The following is a 16,430-nucleotide window of genomic DNA, read 5'->3' on the forward strand; positions in this document are numbered from 1 at the left end:
AACGAAGTAACAGCTGACATGAACAAGACGAACGAATTTTTTTTCAGTGTAAGACAAGGGAACGGTAGTTAAATAATAACATTTTACTAATTCTGTGGCATCTTAAAAGTGTTATATAGCAACGTACCTTTCAGATGTGGTTCCCTGATACTAGTAAGGGGCTCTTGATCGAAAGTTTTGGAACTGCCCTCTCCTTCCTCGGATCAAAAAATTAACCTATTCCTAGGTGCTGTATGATCCTACGGGTTATGCGCTTTCCCCCGAATATTTATAATACTGTCATTATTCTACCAACATTATCACAATATTATAATACCTATTTTTTATATAATACAATCAAACATTTCCCAGCATTAATGCCAACTTTTACGTCACTAGGATACCTGGCTTTATAATTTTATTTTGTCAGTTTTTATAAAAGTCAAGAAATTACCGAGACGAAATATCAAGTAATTTATATAGTAACAAATTATCAAGGGGGAAGCGCTAAACCCGTAGGATTATACAGCGCCTGTGGGGGAGATGTGGAAGGTATTCAGGCTTAATTCGGGGAACTGGAGCACAGATTAAACTCCTTAGATCAAGAGCCCTTCACCAGCATCAAGGAACCTTCCTTGAGGGGTACATAGTAACAAAAAAGTTCATTTATTCCATTCAAACTTTTATTATACAGAATATAAACTGATAATGGATGCGCAAATTACTTTTTTTTAGGCTACACAATTATATTGTTAGAATAATACAAAAAAAGAAATTGGTCTCCGTTGTACCTGGTGTGGGACACTATATCGTGTTCATCAGTGTCAAGTAGATCGAAAACTTTTGGAAGTTTAAATGCCAGGGATCTTTTGTATTTATATAAGACAATGATGACCGATGTTGTTCTGCTCACAGTTACACAGCTCTGTAGTTGATCAGAGACGCTAGGCTGTCCCTATAAGTACTTTAGTTACGTCAGCTGGCAGTGAGTACCGGAGAACTATCAAACTAATCACCAAATAATCTAAATCGAATCATCTAGAGCCCGTGCGATTGTAAAGTGCATCTATTTGTGTAACTATTATTAGAATCTTGAAGTCTTTCAATCTTGCAAAAATATTACGGATCTAGAACTTGACCAGCAGCATGTACAACAAACGTGGACATCGGATTTTTGGTCTTCATTATTCTTTCATCATGCTTTCCACCTCTCCTGAAGGTCTGTATCTTGTCTCTTGGGTCGTCAGTTAGATCGTCGTAACTGATGATAGTACCTGAAGGTACACCATCAATTCTGGCCCAGGCGATCGAAGCAGAAACATCCGTTTACCTAACACTTGTATGCTTTCGTATGCTAGTAATAGCAAATTTTCATGTCTCTTCAGGAATACATGTACCCAGTAAGTGCCTAGAAGATTACTGGCAGACCCTGGTATAACTCTGATTGCAGTACAGGTAATATCTGACAAAAATTCTCAACTCGGTGACAATGAAAGTCATTCCAAAATCACCCATTATTATTATAATCAAGGGGGAAGCGCTAAACCCGTAGGATTATACAGCGCCCAGGGGAGGGGGGATGTGGAAGGCATTCAGGCTTAATTCGGGGAACTGGAGCACAGATCCAATTCCCTAAATCAAGAGCCCCTCACCAACATCAAGGAACCTTCCATGAGGGGCCAAAATCACCCAAAGAAGCTATACTTAGCGTTATTGCCATTTCTTCATATCGAAGGAGCGCTGGTTTCTTCCAAATTTTTGGGGCGACTTGGACCTTCTAGTGAAATGTTGCAAACTTCTCCTAGGGTTATTTTATACTGTTACACGTCATTTCTTTGTGACATTCCTCTTGACAATGTTATCAAGGCATTCACTACGCTCTCCACAGTACTGCAGCCTTGAGGTCTTCCTTCTATACGTGCTCATTATCTTGTAGACAAGAGAAACAATTTTGTATTAAATACTGTATATTAAACTTAAGAGTCGTAAAACATAGCACCATGTTGGAGAATGTTGAAAAACCTGGGAACTGGACAGTGTCTTATTATAGAAACACAAAAGAGCCCTAGCATATTTAGTAAGTAAATTTATTCAGGTATACACAAATAGTTACATAGATTATCATACATAGCAGGATATGTGTAGAGAACCTGGGATAACCCAAAAAAGTCAGACAGAGTGACTTATTTGCCCAGGTGAAAAATGACAGCCGCTCTTAATACTGAAGGTTTCGGATGACCCATGTGTGCTCTCCTTTTTCCCTTACTCCAAACTTATCTATAACTTAATTACTAACTTACATAAATGTAGAATAACAGCAAATACGAGTAGGTGGTCAATGGCTCAGGTAATTCTTAGTAAATTCTGGAAGAAGTTTCAGCAGTTAGTGTTCTGGGTTTGATGGGGAGTGTAAAGGGCTGAAATAATAGACGTCCTTCGCTCTAGTAGCGGTATATTAATAACAACAGTTGTATGCGTCTGTCAAGCCTAGTCCTGTCTGTAATAGGTCCGATTCCTTCTGACACCCACCGCCCGAGAGGTAAGGAAATATGAATAGTATAAAGGAGTTGCAGGGTACATGAGGTACATACCATCTACCAACCATCATACATTTGTTGTATAAATATAATACACGGCCTATAGATAGTAATGACGTATGCACAGACTAATAAAAAAAATGAAAAATATTAAAGCACATATTAGTAATAAAATAATGATTTTTAATACATTAATTTATTATACTAATCATTTTTTTAAACTATACAAGGCTCATAAAAGTCAATTTAAAACCCATTTTCTCTACCTGGTCTTAACTGCCTCGTCTTTCTCAATCACCCTGCTAGGTCTAGTTACCCTGCTTGACGGTACCTTCAATTTTCAGAGTAATGATTAACAAACGAGGGATCGACGCTGCCATCTCACCCTAAATGCAAATTAACTGATTATCTTCACGTTGAAGCTCTAGACCCGTTAGGTCATACAGTCCTTGAGGAGGAGCAATCATATCTGATCCGAGTAAGAAAATAACTTCGGTTTAAACGCGAGGATAATGTACAAAGAAGCGTGTTTATCTTTGTAAGCTGAAAACTTACTCTAATTGCTGTCTTAAAAATCACTGATATGTATGTGTGTTGTGTGTGCGTGTACTCACCGAGTGTGTACGTGATTTTTATATGTATTTAGTGTACCCACGTACATATGTATTCAGTGTGTGCGTGTGTAATTACCTATTTGTCAGCTATATATAGTAGCAGAAGTTCGTCGTGTCCCGGCCCAAGTGTTTGGCTTGTTATACACTATTTTAGAGTGTCCGCTGGTTCTGCAGGCGCTGTTCGATTCCTACAGGTTTTGCGTTTCCCCCATGATAATAATAATTCAGTGGTTATAGCAGATGCCATCTCCTCTTGGATCCTATTCCAGAAGTAAGCTATATTATTGGCAATACCCTGCACGAGGGTATTCATTAAAGATGCATACACCAGTCAAGAATACTTTAACTCATGGGGATCAAAGTAAACTCAGTATATACAGAATGTCATAGCACTTTAACAGAGTATACTTTGCTTAGCTGAATATAAACTGTTTCATAACAGTTGCTATCATGGTGATTTTTTCCCCCACTTCTCTCATTTTTTAAGAATTTTAGTACGAGTATTTATCAATGTGACAGGTTATTCATGTTTTTATCTGAAACTCGAAGGAACATCTCGATCCTCCGCCCCCCGAACAAGTCATGCATGTCACTCTCTTACAGGCTTTCTCCCTTTTTTTTATTTTTGATAGGCTTTCTCCCTTTTTTTTATTTTTTTAAGATTTTACCTATCTTTTTTTTTTAATATCAAGTAAATGATCGTCATTTTCCATCTGTAGTGTATATTTATTGTAATTGTAATAAAAGCGCTTTAGCAACACGTGGAGAAGATGAGGCAAGAGTCACTTACCTTATCAGATGATAGTTGTACACAACCCTCGTACTGTAACACGCGAGGCTCCTTGCATGTTATACATTGGCTAAAATCATACCTCTTACTCTATTAAATCACGCTAGACTGGCATATTTCATACACACCATTTTTCAACAGAGGTTCACAGTTTTGAGCTAAACGAATGAACACCAAAAATAAGAGAACCTCGGAAAATATAACTGCGATGCTTGAGTAAATGTAACCAACCCCTTTTGTGATAGTCTGCTCTCAAGATTATTTAACGAAACTATTGTCAGAGACATAAATAGCAAGATAGTAAGTCCAATAAACGGTGTACCAGACGAAAAGTGGTATCCATCTCATTGCTATAAACACTAAGTGACTGGAGTTTTGCTGTTTCAGTGACACGACTTTGTCCAGGAAATTCTGGCTTGAAAGTCTAACCTCGGTGATATTACATAAATTTAGCTCTGATTTCGTGGTTGATGGCGGTAGCCTTAGAATGTTCTTTACATCAACTTATCCAGACAAACCATACTATGCAAGTCCTACCATTGAGAATTATGGGTAATTTGTTTTAAGTACTTTCACTGTCAAAGAACATTAGTTTATATCTTAGGGATGTGCCAAAGTATTGGTATCAGTAAGTATCGGCCATTTTTACGGAATCGGTGAAAAAACGGCCGATACTTTTAAAATATTAATGTTGCGTTATGCTTAAAAATATCTAAATTAACACTCACTCGAACGATTGTGAGGCTACACACACACACACACTATCGTCAAGAGCCTTTGACAACCAGTAACTAACACAACAGACCAAGTGTCTTTTGACAAGTGCCTCTGACAACTAGTAACTAACATGCTGTAACTAGGACATTTTATTAATACAATGTCCTAGTTATTGCATGTGTCTATTTTACATATTTGTCAGTATTAATCGCCATTTGTATCCTCAGTCGACACTTTTTTTTTTTATATTTTATTTAAAATACAGTATACATTATACGTGTAAGCAAACATGTCACTAAACCAATCAACATGTAACAACAAAATTAAAGTACAACATACGTATACACAATCAAAAAAGAAAAAGAAACTTCACACAGGTGTACCAACAACATATCCAGAGAATCTACTTCAGCACACTTAAACATCTTATGCCAAGTTTTATATACAAAACAATTCTTAAAGGTAAAAACCTCACCACATACCATTAAAACCTATACATCCCCTCCCCCACCAAAGGTACATTTATAAAGTCGTACATATGTGCTCTGGAAGTAAAAAGGTACCCCCCCCCCTCATCAAATACCAACAAAACAATGACATACTATAAGAGCGCAGGATGCTACTATCACGTCCCGAGTCGTAGCATTTGGTCAACTCCTGTTGAATACACACTGAAACTGTTCGTAGAATTATAATGTAAGGATTATATAGAGCGGAATCAGAGAGACTGATATCAGGGTAGACTGCGCGTACAAACAGAACCAAAGTTCACACACTGCTGCTGGTCCCTCACAGCTCAGCTGATCTATAAAAGCTAAATATTTCATGCCTGGGAATGCATTAAAAATTGAAGATCACTGCGCTTGCTTGCCCTCCACCTTCCTTTTACCCTTCCCCACTCTTCAAGGGAAGGGATACCTTGGTGCTGGGGAAGGACTCTTGATTCGAGGAATTGGAGTTACCCTGCTCGGATGAAGCTTCCCTTATCACAGGTGGAAGTTCAGAGATTCCCAATTAATATAATTTAACTTTCCTTTATTCGAGACTTATTTGCTAGGTTGGTTATTTAAAAGTGTACCTAAGCCTTTCCTAACAGTTGAAACAAATTTACCCGACACGACTTGATTGCTGATGTACTGGCGGTTGGTACTACAAGTTTATTGTGAAGTGTATGTATATGTGGTCTCCCATCACCGCTTATGCTATCGGCAATAAAATTAACCCTAACACCCTTTGCATCATAAAAAAAAATGACTAAGCGCATCAATCTGTGTCATCATTAAACGGAGCCATTTTTCGTAATGTCCATCCCAACAGGTGTAAGTGAGGTGGAAAGAGACCGTATCCTTGAGACACAACAATTCGTTGTCAAGGTCACACCTTACCCAGTCAAAACTACACCTCACATGGTTGTCAAGACCACAGTCGACCTGGCCGTAAAGGCCCTCAGTGATTTGGTCCAAGGCCCCACGATATCTGGTCAAAGGCCCCACGAGATCTGGTCAAAGGCCCCACGAGATTTGGTCAAAAGGCCTCACGAGATCTGGTCAAAGGCTCCACGAGATTTGGTCAAAAGGCCCCACGAGATCTGGTCAAAATCCCCACGAGATCTGGTCAAAGGCTCCACGAGATTTGGTCAAAAGATTCCACGAGATCTGGTCCAAGGCCCCACGAAATCTAGTCAAGACACGAGCTTATACACACAATCAACCTGGTCGTCAAGACCCAATCCCATCTGATCATGATAACACTGGAGGGCCAACTACGCTAAACGCGCGGGCAGGATACCCTACCTTTAAGTGATATACTACTACTACTACTACTACTACTACTACTACTACTAATAATAATAATAATAATAATAATAATAGTAATAATAATAAACTGAAACCGTTGGCTTGTCAGCAATCGCAACAGAGCTCTTATTCAGGAAATTTTCGTCACACACAAAACCGCGTAGAAATGAAATTCTTTCCAGACATTCAAATATTTTCATCTGAAACTGCTTTGACTCCATAATTTGTGGAGGGTAAGTACATGCTTTGCACACTACCCATTTAGATGCTAGAGACACGTAGTGTTACGCTAGGTGTGCAATTTTGGTAATAGCATGATGTTTGACATGGCATTAGGCTACCTTTATGTTAGTGCCCAGCCTACATACGTTGCTGCTACAGAGTCGGATGAAGAATTGGGTTGGACTGTGGGGTTGGTGAATGTTAAGTCATAAGTAGAGGTTTTGACGAATAGTGCAGCCATAAGTTGAAGTTTTGATGAATGTTGCAGTTTTAGGTCGATGGGTTGGCAAGTTCTGCAGTGTTAGGTCGATGGAAGAATGTTTTTTGCGAGTGTATAGTTAGATGTAAGTATGGGCTGGCGGAAAGAATTGTCAGCCGTGGCTGATGCATGCACGCACAGCCAGGCGTTTGCCAAAAATTTTGGTTAAAGGTACTAGATGTGTGTTCACCTTTTTTTTTTTAGTGGCAGTCTTTTTCAGACAACATTAGAAACCTGTTATAATAATACTACTAATTATTATTAGTACTTTATCAAAAGAGGAAACTAGTAAGATTCTTCAATGATTCCCCATAATAAGCGAGTCTCAGATCCCTACATTCAAATTTGTTGGAGGGAATATGCGAGATGAGTTCACCACTTAACTTGGATGCTGCAGGTGATCTTAAACTGCAGCTTTGATGAAGTTTATGTGAAACAATTGAAGTTTTTTCTTTCGGTTCCTAAACTGGTGGTGGACATTTCTTTTACATTGCTATGGGGACTATAACGTTGATTTTTTTCTGTTTCTGAATGAACTAAAATACGTAAAAAAATCACGCTTTTAATCGAAACTGCTGCTACAATTGCTTTTTATGGAAAAAAGAAGCCATATTGTATTATTTTTTCAAGTAGTATACGTGCATATTTTAGCGAAAAATTGATGTTATTACTGCTGTTATTTACAAATTTTACAAACACAATTATTACTGTCATTAATGCTTATGATATTGCTAATATGACTATTAATGTGGTTGTTTTTTCCTTACATTTCTAGATCCATTGCCGATGAAGATGAGAGCGCTGCCGCAGAGCTTCTGGTTACAACCCAACAAGAATAACAACTTACCACCCTCTTGTTCCACACTTCCTCCACTCATCCTCGGCAAGGACTCCAGCGACGTAATTGGTCAGTTGAGTTTTAATATTTCTTTCACTGACAGGCGAAGTAGTGCATTATTAATTAAGAAAGATTGTAATATTGAGGGAGTTAGTGACTGTAATGAGGGGTAAGCTCCTGCAAACCTTCCACGCTATCGACTCCATTATGGTGGCTTCAGTAAGAAAATTTCAGACTTGCCAGAAACTGGACTTTATAATGGTTAGTAAGGGTTACCAGCTGCCACCCTAAGTTGCTGCAAGTCTTTACAGAACTCGACCCAGGGTAAAGCTCTTGTCCCCATCTGCTTTTAAGGTCATAAATGTTATGAACAGTTATAACTTCTTTTTAACATGAGGCATGCAGCTGCAATTTTTCCATGCTACTGACTTGCTGTGGTGCCTTACACACACACAAGCAGTCTATGGGTAACCGTGGCCAGTGACACCTACGCTACTCTGAAACCTCTCTGCCTGCTTTGCTTGCTCCCTTGCAACATTGCACAGGTCCTGATGACGCACTGAGAAGTGTGAAAGCACTTGAGGTAAAGATTTCCACCCCCCGTGGCTTGTCCCGCATAGTTAAGATCGCCCGTCTGCGATTGTTTGCATATATATATATATATTATTTATTTTTTTTATTATCACACTGGCCGATTCCCACCAAGGCAGGGTGGCCTGAAAAAGAAAAACTTTCACCATCATTCACTCCATCACTGTCTTGCCAGAAGGGTGCTTTACACTACAGTTTTTAAACTGCAACATTAACACCCCTCCTTCAGAGTGCAGGCACTGTACTTCCCATCTCCAGGACTCAAGTCCGGCCTGCCGGTTTCCCTGAACCCCTTCATAAATGTTACTTTGCTCACACTCCAACAGCACGTCAAGTATTAAAAACCATTTGTCTCCATTCACTCCTATCAAACACGCTCACGCATGCCTGCTGGAAGTCCAAGCCCCTCGCACACAAAACCTCCTTTACCCCCTCCCTCCAACCTTTCCTAGGCCGACCCCTACCCCGCCTTCCTTCCACTACAGACTGATACACTCTTGAAGTCATTCTGTTTCGCTCCATTCTCTCTACATGTCCGAACCACCTCAACAACCCTTCCTCAGCCCTCTGGACAACAGCTTTGGTAATCCCGCACCTCCTCCTAACTTCCAAACTACGAATTCTCTGCATTATATTCACACCACACATTGACCTCAGACATGACATCTCCACTGCCTCCAACCTTCTCCTCGCTGCAACATTCATCACCCATGCTTCACACCCATATAAGAGCGTTGGTAAAACTATACTCTCATACATTCCCCTCTTTGCCTCCAAGGACAAAGTTCTTTGTCTCCACAGACTCCTAAGTGCACCACTCACTCTTTTTCCCTCATCAATTCTATGATTCACCTCATCTTTCATAGACCCATCCGCTGACACGTCCACTCCCAAATATCTGAATACGTTCACCTCCTCCATACTCTCTCCCTCCAATCTGATATTCAATCTTTCATCACCTAATCTTTTTGTTATCCTCATAACCTTACTCTTTCCTGTATTCACCTTTAATTTTCTTCTTTTGCACACCCTACCACTTTGTGTGTGATTCTTTATCTTTTAACTCCACGCCTCTTGCCAAGACCCTCGCATTTACTTCTCTTACAACCCCATCTATAAATATATTAAACAACCACGGTGACATCACACATCCTTGTCTAAGGCCTACTTTTACTGGGAAATAATTTCCCCTCTTTCCTACATACTCTAACTTGAGCCTCACTATCCTCGTAAAAACTCTTCACTGCTTTCAGTAACCTACCTCCTACACCATACACTTGCAACATCTGCCACATTGCCCCCCTATCCACCCTGTCATACGCCTTTTCCAAATACATAAATGCCACAAAGACCTCTTTAGCCTTATCTAAATACTGTTCACTTATATGTTTCACTGTAAACACCTGGTCCACACACCCCCTACCTTTCCTAAAGCCTCCTTGTTCATCTGCTATCCTATTCTCCGTCTTACTCTTAATTCTTTCAATTATAACTCTACCATACACTTTACCAGGTACACTCAACAGACTTATCCCCCTATAATTTTTGCACTCTCTTTTATCCCTTTTGCCTTTATACAAAGGAACTATGCATGCTCTCTGCCAATCCATAGGTACCTTACCCTCTTCCATACATTTATTAAATAATTGCACCAACCACTCCAAAACTATATCCCCACCTGCTTTTAACATTTCTATCTTTATCCCATCAATCCCGGCTGCCTTACCCCCTTTCATTTTACCTACTGCCTCACGAACTTACCCCACACTCACAACTGGCTCTTCCTCACTCCTACAAGATGTTATTCCTCCTTGTCCTATACACGAAATCACAGCTTCCCTATCTTCATCAACATTTAACAATTCCTCAAAATATTCCCTCCATCTTCCCAATACCTCTAACTCTCCATTTAATAACTCTCCTCTCCTATTTTTAACTGACAAATCCATTTGTTCTCTAGGCTTTCTTAACTTGTTAATCTCACTCCAAAACTTTTTCTTATTTTCAACAAAATTTGTTGATAACATCTCACCCACTCTCTCATTTGCTCTCTTTTTACATTGCTTAACCACTCTCTTTTTCTCCATATACTGTTCCCTCCTTGCATCACTTCTACTTTGTAAAAACTTCTCATATGCTAACTTTTTCTCCCTTACTACTCTCTTTACATCATCATTCCACCAATCGCTCCTCTTCCCTCCCGCACCCACTTTCCTGTAACCACAAACTTCTGCTGAACACTCTAACACTACATTTTTAAACCTACCCCATACCTCTTCGACCCCATTGCCTATGCTCTCATTAGCCCATCTATCCTCCAATAGCTGTTTATATCTTACCCTAACTGCCTCCTCTTTTAGTTTATAAACCTTCACCTCTCTCTTCCCTGATGCTTCTATTCTCCTTGTATCCCATCTACCTTTTACTCTCAGTGTAGCTACAACTAGAAAGTGATCTGATATATCTGTGGCCCCTCTATAAACATGTACATCCTGAAGTCTACTCAACAGTCTTTTATCTACCAATACATAATCCAACAAACTACTGTCATTTCGCCCTACATCATATCTTGTATACTTATTTATCCTCTTTTTCTTAAAATATGTATTACCTATAACTAAACCCCTTTCTATACAAAGTTCAATCAAAGGGTTCCCATTATCATTTACACCTGGCACCCCAAACTTACCTACCACACCCTCTCTAAAAGTTTCTCCTACTTCAGCATTCATGTCCCCTACCACAATTACTCTCTCACTTGGCTCAAAGGCTCCTATACATTCACTTAACATCTCCCAAAATCTCTCTCTCTCCTCTGCATTCCTCTCTTCTCCAGGTGCATACACGCTTATTATGACCCACTTCTCGCATCCAACCTTTACTTTAATCCACATAATTCTTGAATTTACACATTCATATTCTCTTTTCTCCTTCCATAACTGATCATTCAACATTACTGCTACCCCTTCCTTTGCTCTAACTCTCTCAGATACTCCAGATTTAATCCCATTTATTTCCCCCCACTGAAACTCCCCTACCCCCTTCAGCTTTGTTTCGCTTAGGGCCAGGACATCCAACTTCTTTTCATTCATAACATCAGCAATCATCTTTTCTTGTCATCCGCACTACATCCACGCACTAAATATTTAAGCATCCCAGTTTTATAAAGTTTTTCTTCTTCTCTTTTTTAGTAAATGTCTACAGGAGAAGGGGTTACTAGCCCATTGCTCCCGGCATTTTAGTCGCCTCATACGACACGCATGGCTTACGGAGGAAAGATTCTTTTCCACTTCCCCATGGACAATAGAAGAAATAAAGAAGAACAAGAGCTATTTAGAAAAAGGAGAAAAACCTAGATGTATGTATATATATATATGCATGTGTGTGTCTGTGAAGTGTGACCAAAGTGTAAGTAGGAGTAGTAAGATATCCCTGTTATCTAGCGTGTTTATGAGATAGAAAAATAAACCAGCAATCCTACCATCATGCAAAAAAGTTACAGGTTTGTTTCACAGTCCTCTGGCAGGACGGTAGTACTTCCCTGGGTGGTTGCTGTCTACCAACCTACTACCTATATATATATATATATATATATATATATATATATATATATATATATATATATATATATAATATATATATATATATATATATATATATGTATATATATATATATATATATATATATATATATATATATATATATATATATATATATAGATCTCTATATATATATATATATATATATATATACCACCCAGGGTTCATATATATATATATATATATATATATATATATATATATATATATATATATATATATATATATATATATATATATATATATATATATATATAATATATATATATATATATATATATATATATATATAATATATATATATATATATATATATATATGTATATATATATATATATATATATAATTTCGCCATATATATATATATATATATATATATATATATATATATGTATGTATATATATATATATATACATTCTTAGGATGAAGAGCCCTTCACCAGCAGCGAGCCTCACCTCGCCTTCCTTGTATGCATCAATTTATAATCGTGAATTTATCATAAAGTTATTTTTATTACGTGACTGCCAGTGATTAACCTTTAACCTCGTGCCTTGACCCTGGGACCTCTCTGACCCCCGGCGACCTGCACCGTAACTCTGCAGGCCAAGGTCACTTCAACGTCGAAATAAGAGGTCATTGCTCTTACCTGCTTCCACAATAACTTGACCATCTATAATCTGACCCCTCACAACCTAATTCTTCACGACCTAAGGTCCCCATAGTCTGATCTTGTAAGAAGCTAACACCTAACAACTCTTCACAATGACCCTCGCCCCTGCATCCTAGTTCCTTAACAACCTAGTCCCCCCGCAGTCACTGGGACTAGGTCTTGGTTACCTTTCCCAACCTTTTACCTTTAATTGAGCACCAACTTTCCCTTCACCTCGAAGTAATACCTATGAAACACCAGGAAGACCTAGGTGCAGGCAGGCAAGCAGGCAGCCACCCAGCTAGTCAGTCGACCTTGAACAACATTATCGTAGGTGGCTTGCTATATTCGCCGACTGTGTACTAAATTATTTACGAGAACTCTGCCTGAAGCACTAGCGGATACCGCTATAATATACACCTCCACAACAGAAGAGGCGGCAAGATGGCCGCCCTCTGCGGGTGGCCATTATTATACAAACTCGGAAGTATCGTCTGCTAAAGAAAAATACTGCAATTTTATCCCAGTTATAAAAGCTAATTTATAAAGTACCGTCCTATCTCCTATGCAGGAAGATTTTCTGAGGAGACATTTTGTCCACTACGTATACGAAATATTTCAACATACGCAAAGAGTGCCTAAAACGAAGGTGCGATTTTTTTTTTTACACTATCTGTGGCGTTAGTTTTACATACAGACTCAATATTTTATATAGATGTTAGGGGCAGTTTTACCTGAGGGGTCAATAGTACCACCATCTTACTATGTCTATATCAATGGAAAAATCTAAAAAAAAAAATCAAGTTGTGAATATCGGTAATATCATGAACGCTTGAGGACCCCGATTGCAATGAGGACTTTATTCACATCAGTATTATCGAAAACGCTGATAACCCAGGAATCCAAGAAAAAAAAATGTGATTTGGGAGCCTTTTTTAAGTCCGTTTTCCAGGATGCGACCCATAGGTTAATTAATCCTTAGATTTCTGCTAAGTATGAGGTGTTACCAGACTTGCCCATGGATCTCTACTCGTCCAGGATTCAACCTGGTCCTCTTGGTCGTGAGCCGAATACTTTACCACTGAGAGGGTTGTCCCCGTGTTTACACTGCGGTGACATGGGTTTTTTTTTTGTGATCAGTGTTCCCTGCTACAGTTCTGGATCTTGATGACCGCATTAAAAACAAGCGTAGTTATTATATTCAAGGAGAAGCGCTAAACTCACAGGGGACACAGCGAATGAGGAAATGGAGGTAATCCGGTTTGATTCAAAGAAAGGGACAGTAGCTCCAATTCTCTTCACCGGCATACAGGATCCAACCCTCCCCCTTGTGTCGTAACTCCTGAACGTGCCAAAGAGGTAAATTTATTGGATTATTAACCCAGCAGGGTTATCTCAATCTGTAACTTCATTCAGAGTATATATATATATATATATATATTTTTAAATTGCGTTTAACTACTGCCTCCACGTATAGTGGAGGCAGTAGTTTTGTGAAAGGTAGTATTATGTGAAACTTGATTTCCAGATTAAAGATACAATTCCTCTTGCATGATTCTTATACGTGCAGAGCGCAGGCATCGTAAAATGAGAGGCATGTTTATTACGGATTTATTGTACTATGCAGGTTTTGTAGACTAAGTTAATAAGTAAGCAAGTTAAGTTTATTTAGGCACAGGTACACTTAAGTAAGCAAGTTAAGTTTATTTAGGCACAGGTACACTTAAGTAAGCAAGTTAAGTTTATTTAGGTACAGGTACATGTAAGTACAATTATTATTCATAGTGTAAATTACATAGGATAACCCCCCCAAAAAGTCAAAGTTACTTATTTCCTTTGAGGTCCTTGGAGGATAATATACAAAACGGCTCTTCACTACAACAGAGCCGTCACCACTAAAATAATGTTCACATCCATCAGTTGTTTCCTCCAAACCAGCCGTTACTACTCCAGTGAAAATAACTAAAAATAGTGTAAAGCAAATAGCGATAAGGACGACATTCCCAGACGGTCAGTGGCCCCCATTTACCCTTGATGACCCCTCCTCCCCACTCCTCACTCCCTCCAGCAATGCCCAGGAAATAAAGCAGGTGTCTGGCAGTAGTTGGTGTTTTTCACCAATATTCATTACGATTAAGTAAGGTCTGTCAGGAAACAAGACAAGTGTTTCCTGACGCAGGTCTTAAATTTATTACGGTTCAAATGATATGTTTAATTTTGTGGGTGCCGGGGTGTAGGGAGGAAAAGAAAGTCGAAAGGATGGAGAGGAGGGAAGGAATGAAGCGGTAAGGAGAGAAGGGTAGGAAGTATGGACACAAAGGAATAATGGAGTGAGGTATAGAAGGGAAGCAGGGAAGGAAGGAGGTGATGGAGTAAAAGAATGGGGCAAGGAAGGATGGATTGAAGGGATGGAAAGGACAGGAGGAAGGCTGTAATGAAGGAAGGGCTGTAGGGAGGCAACGATATAAAGAGAGGAAGGGGAAGATAATCAGATATCGACAAACACAGGTAAGATGGGAAGAACATAGAAGCAAGAAGGCCGTGAGGAAAGCGAAAAAAAAAATACAATAACTGAATGAAGCTAAGAAAAAAAATGATGTGGAAGAGAAATGTTGAAATAACATAAAAGAAATAGACAGAAATTAAAGAGACACGTATAATATATTGGATAATCTAGGCGTCATGTGCAGCGAGTAAATCTCTCTCTCTGACACCGTATCTGGGACAGTTATATATGTAGTTTGTATACAATACCTACCACACAAAAAAGGCCTGAGCTTGCTATCACCTGCAGCTCACAAGACTGCCATCCCCACGAGCCCCTTTGGGGCGGGACAGATGGCAGACCAAAGGCCTAGCTTCTCCCTACGAGCCCCGTGAGGGCGGGGACTGGGGCTAGGCCTGGGGACACTTGGTTCCAAAGATGAGGGGGTACTTGTACCTCCTCCCATGGGAGACTTAGGTCTCGAGATACTCCCCAGATAGGGAGCCAAGGCCGGGTCACCACTACTTGGAAAAGACCCGGGCCGGGAGAGTACCGGCGAATAAAAAAAAAATACCTACCACACTTGCGGCAGAGTTATCCTGTTCATGTCCACCTCACTGCGTGACTGTGTCCTATACGACACTCTATCTTGCAACATATCCAATTTGCCATTATCACAAAATTACCTGCCTCATTGCATTGCCAATTTTTCTTGGACTCCCTGCCACGATGAAGGTAACAGACGCGCATTGTATTGTCAAGGCTTAATTACCATCATTAGGACATAAATATTGCGAAATGTGCTTGGTTTTATTTTTGTTAGCACGTAGATATTAACTTCAATAAAACTCAGTTTATAATATATTCATGTCATTAATTTCTTTGTTTTGCTTACTTATTTATTTTTGTTAGCACGCTGATATTGACTTTACTACAAACTAACTCAATTTATAATGCATACATGTCATTAATTTTTATTTTGCTTGCCTCTATTTTTGTTAGCATGTAGATATTGACTTTAATTAAATTTATAATGCATACATATGTTCTTTATTTCTTTGTTTATTGTAAAATAAGCCTCATGCTTACTTACCTTTGTTTCTAGATTTTCTTTACAAGTACACGTATACTATAGTTTTTTTTATATATTCTTCCCTGCCAGACGTACTACCAATGTTTACGTACCTTGCTTCCTTGCCAGACGTACGATCATCGGTTACCCATTTTACCTGCCAGAAGCTCGGTCATTGCTAATATTTTTCTCCTGCTTCCGTTGTTAGATTATGGTTGTTGTTTATATTCCTTTTTCCCTGCCAGAGTTGCATTTCTTTTTTGCAATTTAACCTTATTCT

General features: G+C 39.0%; 1 protein-coding gene across 1 annotated transcript in view; it reads left to right on the top strand.

Moving 5' to 3' along the window:
- The window catches only part of LOC128702423 (uncharacterized), a 104,486-nt gene that overhangs the window by 32,060 nt on the left and 55,996 nt on the right, over positions 1 to 16,430 (top strand). The window contains exon 2 of the mRNA XM_070102158.1: positions 7,690 to 7,821. Within this exon, the coding sequence (XP_069958259.1) occupies positions 7,690 to 7,821 (132 nt within the window). The remainder of the gene's footprint in view (positions 1 to 7,689; positions 7,822 to 16,430) is intronic.

The sequence above is a fragment of the Cherax quadricarinatus genome, chromosome 80 (genome assembly GCF_038502225.1).
Source record: "Cherax quadricarinatus isolate ZL_2023a chromosome 80, ASM3850222v1, whole genome shotgun sequence".
Taxonomy (NCBI): domain Eukaryota; kingdom Metazoa; phylum Arthropoda; class Malacostraca; order Decapoda; family Parastacidae; genus Cherax; species Cherax quadricarinatus.